The following is a 9,831-nucleotide window of genomic DNA, read 5'->3' on the forward strand; positions in this document are numbered from 1 at the left end:
TTTTAAAATAGAGAAGATAGCGCTGTGCCACTGTACATAGTAAAGGAAGAGACATTTATGTGCAGGCGTGAATTTTGTCTCCGCCTTTCAGCGCGTCAGTCGCTGCCTGTCGGTAGCCCCGTGTTGAGCAAAGATACTGCATCAAATTTTGTCAAATGCTTGGTGATTCTCAAAGCGAAACAATTCGTAAGATTCAGCAGGTGTTTGGAGAAGATGCGATGGGTGTAACTCAAATTAAGGAGCGGTTCAACCGATTTGAAAATGGCCGCACATCAGCGGAGAGTGAACAGCGTTCTGGCAGGCCCCAAACTGCTCGGTGTGCAGCTGTTGCTGAGAGGGTGCAAAATTTGCTGATGGCAGATCGTCGTTTGACGGTGCGGGCGATTGCACAAGAGGTTGCAGTGAGTAAAGATTCTGCACATGCAATTTTGCGTGATGATTTGAACATGCACCGAGTGGCTGCGAAATTCGTGCCGGAACAAAAAGACCTCCGTTTTGACGTTGCACAGGACCATCTGGGCACCACCAACACTGATCCTGGTTTTCTGAACACCGTGATGACTGGAAACGAGTCATGGGTGTAGCGTACGACCCAGAAACAAAAAGACAGTCGCAATGGAAGCATCCCGAGTCTCCAATGCCGAAGAAAGTGCGGCAGGTGCGAAGCAAAATCAAGGCGATGCTGACTGTCTTCTTTGATGTTCGTGGAATTGTGCGTCACGAATATACGCACCGGAAGGACAACAGTGACAAAGGAGTACTATCAAGATGTTCTCCGGCGACTCCGTGACGCAGTTGGTAGCAAAACTGGCAACTGCACCATGACAACCACCCCGCACATTCATCCCACTTGATCCAAAATATCTTGGTCAAATATGCCGTTCGCCAACCTCCCTCCTCTCCAGACATGGCTCCATGCGACTTATGGTTGTTTCCAAAACTGAATACGCTACTGAAAGGATCCCGTTTTGAGAGTAGAGGAGAGATAATGCGGAACACGACGACGGCGCTGAACACCAGTCCAAAAGAAGACTTTCAGAGGTGTTTCCAGCAGTGGAAGGATCGGTGGGCTAAGTGTGTGCAAGCACAAGGGGCCTCCTTTGAAGAGGATTAGGATTCCAACTCCGTCAGGTATTCGAAATATTTTTTTCTGGCCAGAGGTCGGATACATTTTAGACAGGCCTCGTATTTATTAGTAGATGGTCCTGCCATATAAATGTGACCATCGGCTATGTTCGACGTCAACTAGCAACAATCGCTCGCTGGAGGTAGGGAGCACCACTAGAAGTCTAGCGTATATGAAGCGCGACGGGGAGATTGGGAAAACAGTGCACATACCAACAGCATACATGCAGCTGCTAAGAAGTTACTTCACTGGCATTACATTCAAGGTCAGACTGGACGGTGCACTGTCTACAGAGCGACCTGTTGAAGCAGTTCTGTAATGGGCCCCACCCTTTACAGTGTCTACACTGCAGATATTCCAGAGACGCCACGTATCCGCCGAGCGATATACGCTGACGATACAGCACTCATCACGAGGAGTCGACGACCAGACACCCTCCACAGAAGAGTGCAAGAAGCCTGCTCAGACCTAGAAAGCTGGGCAACGAAGAAGAGAATTGGTTTCAACGCCACTAAAAGCCAAGCTCTGCTGCTCACTAAGAGACGCCGTCCGGTGATACCGAATGTACAGCTCTTCGGCACCAACATTCAGTGAACTGACTCTGCAAACTATCTGGGAGTCATACTTGATAGAGGACTCATTTGGAAGAAACACATAGACGCAGCCTGGCGGAAATCGTCTCAGAGATTGTGAAACGTCCCCTTAGAAAAATTATTGAATTACTGTGCTGATAAATCTCTTACATTATTTGATTTTCAAACAGCTGAGCAAAACTGAACTTACTCAGGCATTTCGTTCTTTACCTATTCTGATCAACACTAAACTGACACACAATATTTTTTTAGCGCAACGCAATCTGACTTTCAATAATCCCTACAAAAGAATGGCCCTGACTAACATTAACCTATACCTTTCACAAATCACTTACCTCACAAAAATCTTTGTTACTCGAACTACTGTAATACAGCATGCGCCACTAGTGCCAGCTAAATAAAAGATTCAAACTACTGAAGGCACTAACTACTGATAGGCATAGTTAGCAAATGAAAGATTTTGATAGAGAACAAACAATGTATTTACCTTAATAGTGTTCAAAAAATCATAATATATATAGCAGTTCATGACATCCATTATTACAAATGTACTGTTTCTGATGGACACACGTCCAGATCATCCGCTCTCAAAAATCCGCCATCTCACTTCCCCACATGCACCACTGCTGGCGGCTCACCTCCAACTGCGCAACGCTACGCGCTGTTAACAGCCAACTGCCCAACACTACAATAGCAAATTCCAACAATGCCACCCAGCCACAGACTGCACACAGCACAGCCAGTGATTTTCATACGGAGCGTTAGGTGGCGGTGGCGTTACCAATATAAGAACCTAAACAGCCTACTTACAACTGGATCAACTATACCCACTCATAAACGAGAACTCGACGCTCCCTCCAACAGACGGACTGCATCTCTTCAGAACGTGTGTACGACCAATAATGGACTACGCATGTACAGTCTGAGAAAATGCAGCAAAAACACACATTGACCGATTGCAGAAGCTGCCAAACAAGGCTCTCAGAAGGATACACCATGTGCCAAGATATTTCCCCGCCAAATATCTCCATGAAGCAGCGGAGGAACCACTAGTCATCGACAGGTTTCGCCAGATAGCAGCGAAATTCTACGACAAGACTTTGGTTTCGGACAACCCACTTCTCAACCAACTCGGACAAACCAATGACGACCGGGACCGCCACAATCGGCCAGTGGCACTTCTCCACCTTTAAAGAGAGGAGTCCACCAGACGAGGACACTGCCCATGAAACTGCCAATCGTGAAGACGCATAAACACTATGAAAGTTTACCGTCTTACCTCCTTGCCTAGGGACGCCAGATGAAAGTTGATGTCAAGCCCTGAATGAAAATTGCGCAACGGATAACTGGGGAGGGGAGCTTGAGAGCGCTACCTAGAGAGCTTGCCCTTTCTGTACGATACTAGGCAAGGGGCTGGAGGGCTCGCACGCTGATGTGTGGGTCCCTGCATTCTATAGCTTTTATTTTAAATAAATTCCTGTAACTTGACTTCTTTGTGATTTTTAAGGTATGTTAAAGATTGATGACAGTTGATTACGTATTTATTTTAAACATTATCACTCAACTTTACAGCGATAGCACCAACTGTTTCAGTTTGCAGATAATACAATTTTACAACTTGTAGCTCGGGTATATTATATAGTAATCTGCACGCACATTTTCTACGGTTCAGACGGAATTGCGTTGGCCAAATGTATACCTCCAAAGTCTCCCAATATTTTACATAGGACATTCACTATGTGAGGAGGATAACGGGCAAACTGGGGACCAGATATTTTAACACAGGGGGTCAAATTTCCGGAATTAAACGAGCACATTCATTGCCTTACACGATCCGAAGCTGGAAATAAAAGAATTAGTACAAATGTTCAAATACCTCTCTTCCGTGCGTGAACATTGAGACAGACGCACTGAGGGCACGTCTGCTCACTTACCCGTCTTTTAATACTCCTAGAATATGGCGGGCACCTGGAGTTCTTCCTGGGCCCCGGTGGAGGGGATGGTCGAACCACTTGGCCGTGACCAACCTCTCCACCCCAAATCTTGTGACACTGGAAAGTCTTTGACTTTTACCTGCCTGTGCTGTCTCTCTGATCCCCTAGCCAGGAGTAAGGTTGACACTACTATACTACAGAACTACTTCCAAACAAAGACTTGGCCACGCTTTACGGAAAGGTGTGAGGAGGATTAGAAAAGTCCATGTGCAGATTCACATCCACGTACAAGAAATGCATAATACACGACACATATAAATACGTATTATGAAGCCTGACACATTTCTTTCCATCCGTCCACATGGGTTCTGTTGCACCCGCGGCCGGCCGCGTCGTGTAATAAAATTGGCTGCGGAGCCGCCTCTGTTTCTATATCCCGGTGCGAGCGAGTAGCGAAACCTACTGTTTATAGAGCGGAAACTACTGTACCGTTACAACTAGAAGCACTTGAAGACAAAGGCCAAAAGAATCAATAGGCGAAACCTTCAAGGGGTTAATACTACGCAGACTGGGATGAAATACCCACAGAAGAGGCATGTGCGGGAAAACAGTGCAGTCGTTGTTGTAATGCTGAGAAGCGGCGATTTGTCTGGCGCCGAAAATGGCGCGATCACTGGCTTTCGGGCCAAGGATGGAAGCACTTCCGAGACGGCTAATTTCGTAAACTGTTCACGTGCTGCCGTAGTTGAAGAATGCAGTGCATGCCAAAATGGCTCTATCCAATCCGGCACCAAGCCAACTATGGTGCACCAGGGGCCATAGATGACGGGTGAACGACGGCCGTGGAGACATGTATGGCAAATAGTCGTAAAGCCGTTGAGCAACTGGCCAGCAGAGATGAAGCAAGGGGCTAACAACAGTGTCTCCTTAATGATCGTTTAGCGAACGCTGCTGCGTATAGCCTGCTCATCGGCAACGAAGGATATGTAAAATGTGTGTGAAATCTTATGGGACTTAACTGCTAAGGTCATCAGTCCCTAAGCTTACACACTACTTAACCTAAATTATCCTAAGGACAAACACACACGCCCATGCCCGAGGAAGGTCTCGAACCTCCACCGGGACCAGCCGCACAGTCCACGACTGTAGCGCCTTAGACCGCTCGGCTAATACCCGCGGTGCAACGAAGGATAGAATCTGCACGCCGGTATCGCAACTCGAAGTCAATTGAGCCGTGACAGGTGGCCCTTTCGGATGAATCACTTTTTATGCTCCATCGGACAGATTGCCGTTGGCATCTAGAGCATAAAACGTCTGAAAGCAAATTGTCTAGGCCGGAGGAATGACCGTTATGGTCAGGGAAATGTTTTCGTGGCATTCGCTGTGTGATCTCTTCATTCTGGCCGGCAGATCTGTTAAAAACAAGTTTGCATCTGTCCTTGAATACCATATCCGCCCTTACATGCAGTTTGTTTCCACTCAGAGCGATGGCTTGTACACTACTAGCCATTGAAATTGCTACACCAAGAAGAAACGCAGATGATAAACGGGTATTCATTGGACAAATGTATTATACTAGAACTGACATGTGGTTACATTTTCACGCAATTTGGGTGCATAGACCCTGGGAAATCAGTACCCAGAACAACCACCTCTGGCCGTAGTAACGACCTTGATACGCCTGGGCATTGAGTCAAACAGAGCTTGGATGGCTCGTACAGGTACAGCTGCCCATGCAGCTTCAACTCGATACCACAGTTCATCAAGAGTCGTGACTGGCGGGTTGTGACGAGCCAGTTGCTCGGCCACCATTGACCAGACGTTTTCAATTGGTGAGAGATCTGGAGAAAGTGCTGGCCAGGGCAGCAGTCGACAATTTTCTGTATCCAGGAAGGCCCGTACAGGACCTGCAACAGGCGGTCGTGCATTACCCTGCTGAAATGTAGGGTTTCGCGGGGATAGAATGAAGGGTGGAACCAGGGTCGTAACACATCTGAATTGCAACGTCCACTGTTCAAAGTGCCGTCAATGCGAACAAGAGGTGACCGAGACGTGTAACCAATGGCACCCCATATCATCACGCCGGGTGATATGCCAGCATGGCGATGACGAATACACGCTTACAATGTGCGTTCACCGCGATGTCGCCGAACACGGATGCGACTATCATGATACTGTAAACAGAACCTGGATTGATCCGAAAAAATGACATTTTGCCATTCGTGCAAAATGGTTCAAATGGCTCTGAGCACTATGGGACTTAACATCTGTGGTCATCATTCCTCCAGAACTTAGAGCTACTTAAACCTAACTAAACTAAGGACATCACACACATCCATGCCCGAGGCAGGATTCGAACCTGCGACCGTAGTGGTCGTGCCATTCGTGCACCCAGGTTCGTCGTTGAGTACACCATCGCAGGCGCTCCTGTCTGTGATGCAGCGTCAGTCATTGGATCACGACCAACGCGAGCAGCAGTGTCGCGGTACGATAAACCGCAATCGCGATAGGCTACAATACGACCTTTATCAATGTCGGAAATGTGATGGTACGCATTTCTCCTCCTTACACGAGGCATCACAACAACGTTCCACAAGGCAGCGCCGGTCAACTGCTGTTTGTGTATGAGAAATCGGTTGGAAACTTTCCTCATGTCAGCACGTTATAGGTATCGCCACCGGCGCCAACCTTGTGTGAATGCTCTGAAAAGTTAATCATTTGCATATCACAGCATCTTCTTCCTATCGGTTAAATTTCGCGTCTGTAGCACGTCATCTTCGTGGTGTAGCAATTGTAATGGCCAGTAGTGTACAAGCAGGAGAATGTAACCGGTCACACGGTTTGCAGTGTTCGTGTGTGGTTCGGAGAACACCAGGGTGAGTTTACCGTTGTTCCCTGGCCACGAGACTCCCACGACTTAACCACAATCGATAATTTGTGGGACCACTCCGATCGGACTGCTCGCGGCGAGAATTCCCAACCGTAAAACCGAGCACAGATGATCACGGCACTGGAGTCGACATGACTCCACATCACTGTCGATACCTTCCAGAATCTCGTCGACTCTCTTCCTGCACGTATCACAGCAGTCCGCAAAAGGTAGTTATTTAGGTTTTTGACAGGTGATCACATCAATGTTGCTGGACAATGTATTATCGTAGTTTCGTTTTATTTCTTAATCTTTTCTTTTGTACGTGACGCATTGTTCTATAGTTGTGGCACGTGATCGACAGTTAAAGAGCCGGTTTCGGGAGTCGCTATCGTCTTCAATCCAAAATAGAAAAAATATAAATTTTTCTCCCTTTGCAAAAAGTCTAGATGTACTAATAGATGGAAATCTACATTGGGCTGAGCGCATAGCCACGGTTTTCAAGAATGCATCTCTCCATTCCCTACAAAAATAATAAAGCTCTTCCTTTTCAACTGCAAGAAAAACTTAAACGAACGCTTGTACTTCCAATTGTTGAATACAACGATGTCATCCAAAAAGAAATTTTTCAGGGAAGCTCGGAGCGCTTGTAACTGGTGATGCACACGTGCGTACCACACATCTGTGACATTAGCCTTCTTGACTCAAAAAATGGTTCAAATGGCTCTGAGCATTATGCGACTTAACTTCTGAGGTCATCAGTGGCCTAGAACTTAGAAATAATTAAACCTAACTAACGTAAGGACATCACACACATCCATGCCCGAAGCAAGATTCGAACCTGCGACCGTAGCGGTCACGCGGTTCCAGACTGAAGCGCCTTTAACCGCACGGCCACACCGGGCGGCTACGTTCTTGACTGTATTTTACCACATCACGTACAGATGTCCTGGTTACGATGGGCAGAGGCAGAGGTTTCCACAAACTCTCTCCTTTACCAGCTTACCGAAGTATATAGCCCTCATATCTCTCGACGACCTTAACCTTCTTGTCTGAACAATGCAACCGAAACTCTCTTTCCCGTCAGAGGAATACCTTTTTCTTTTTTCATCACTCAGTTGTCTTCTCTAAGTATGTTTCAGTAGCAAGCGCCATCTCTGAAATGATCTCCCTGAGTTATCAGAGAAATGATAAAATCTCCAGCTTCAAAAAGCAACTCATATCTACTAAAATAACTAATATGGATATCTTTGTTCTGTACGTACTCCTTAGGCTATAAGAACTAATTACCCTCCCTTCCCTCCACAGCATATTGGTTTTCCAAAGCCCATAACTTCCTCACAACTTGTACGGTCAGAAAACCACACTTTTTTACAACCTTCATATGCTTTTTAACTTTTACTGTCACTATTATTATTATTATTATTATTGTTCTTGTTGCAATAGCAGTACTAGCATCGGTAGTATTATTCCTATTACTTCTTCGTCAATACTGTTGCTCAAAGTAGCATCACATACATACGTAACTTGTTTTACGGCACTTTTAATTCTATTACTACTATTTTTGTTCAAAACTAAGTGGAGTAAAAACAAGATTGCCAGTAAGTTTTCATCCGTTTTCATAGCGAAACTAAGAGTGGGAAATGGACAAAGGGTATCAAAATGAACAGCTTGAAGAAATCTGGGAACTTCAGAAAAACTTACGTAGTGATTTGAGGGAAAAATTGAGATATTTCACGAACAGCTGCTGCTAGCTATGTAGATTAAGTGTCAAAAAGTTTATCTCGGCAAGACTGAGCTATTTAGTGCATAAAACGTTATATTGTTGTGAAAGTAATTGTCAAAAACGCTTTCTTAGAAAGAAGTTCTAAATACAGGACATTTCGAGAACAGAAGAAGATAGGAAGGCAAATGAGGTGTCAGTAAGTTGATCTCTTCAGTGGGTAGCTATTTTGCATAATAAAACTCGCGTTGCTGTGATATTTGATTTTTAAACTGACTGCCATCGGATCACGCACTAAATTTAGGAAATTTCGAGATCAGCAGACACCAGGAAGGCAAAATAGTTTATCCTTTCAAAGCCTGGCTATTTCGTGCATAAAAAGTTCCACTGATGTGCTATTTGACTGTCAAACTGGTTCCCTTCGAATCAATTACTAAATTCAGGACGCTTACAGAGCAGAAGATGTTAGGAAAGTAAATGACTTGTCAATAAGATAATATTCTCTGATCGAGCCTATTTTCTGATCAAGCCTTGAAAATAAAAGAATAAAAGAAAGAACTTGAGGAGAAAATCGGTCAAATGTTTTGTGAAATTATTTGTCAAACAAGAAATAAATAAAAAATGATTCAAATGGCTCTGAGCACTATGGGACTTAACATCTATGGTCATCAGTCCCCTATAACTTAGAACTACTTAAACCTAACTAATCTAAGGACATCACGAGGCAGAGAAGAAATAAATAAATAAAGTAATTAGAGGAACATCTGACGCGCCTTTGAATTATGCTCGAAACCATGTGCAACAAATGAAGTGCGTCGAAAGTTTCTCTAATTTACTCCGTTTCTTACGTTTAGACAAATCATTTCAGAAAATATCTGACCTGTCACATACAACTTTTAGCGTCCATAAGTAACTCTGATGTAAATACTATTGTATGTGTAACACTTCGGTCTGAGGTAAGTGAGGCAATGAAGGCCGTTATATGATCGGGTTAAACAAATGAGTAAAAGTCCCGTAACTCACCCGTGATCTGCGGCAGGTGTGGCTGATGCTCCAGCCACTCCCTGATGTGCCGCACGTCCTCCCTGCCTTGCACCGACATCTTCCGCCTCGCGTCTCTTTTCTCCGGAAGGCAACCGGTGCCCAGCAGGCGGCGTCCTCTTCCAGCAGACGAGTGGCTGACGTGGTTGCGCTCGAGGATCTGATCGCTTCCGTGGAGGCGGCGACCTGCGACACACGTCGTCACCGCGGCCGGTTTCAGACTCCACGCTTTGGAGGGCACGCGTAACTACTTAATGTCGCTGGCCGCCGGGCTGGCGTGACGTCACTGCGGCTCATTCCAGGACTTCTTGTTGGCGGCCTCGGCAGCGAAAGACAGCCGCAGCCGCAAGCAGAATTCTCTGAACCAGCTGTGCAGCTGACATTGGCACTGGTGTCAAGGATAATCGCTCCGTAGAATTAACGCAGCATCGTCGCTGGGTTGACAGGTCGAACATTATGCGCGCGGTGTAGCTTCTTTGGCTCGCAAGTCATCTCGTTTTGTGTGGCATGGGATGGTTTCCATTCTTATTCCTCCCTTTCTCAGT

General features: G+C 45.8%; 1 protein-coding gene across 1 annotated transcript in view; it reads right to left on the reverse strand.

Annotated features, from left to right (window-relative positions):
- LOC124545239 (alpha-tocopherol transfer protein-like) overlaps nt 1–9,500 on the reverse strand; it is a 52,555-nt gene extending 43,055 nt beyond the window's left edge. The window contains exon 1 of the mRNA XM_047124111.1: nt 9,269–9,500. Coding sequence (XP_046980067.1) covers nt 9,269–9,347 — 79 coding nt within the window. The 5' untranslated portion in view covers nt 9,348–9,500. The remainder of the gene's footprint in view (nt 1–9,268) is intronic.
- Nucleotides 9,501–9,831: the final 331 nt, after the last annotated feature.

This window comes from Schistocerca americana, chromosome 8, assembly GCF_021461395.2.
Source record: "Schistocerca americana isolate TAMUIC-IGC-003095 chromosome 8, iqSchAmer2.1, whole genome shotgun sequence".
In the NCBI taxonomy this organism is placed as follows: domain Eukaryota; kingdom Metazoa; phylum Arthropoda; class Insecta; order Orthoptera; family Acrididae; genus Schistocerca; species Schistocerca americana.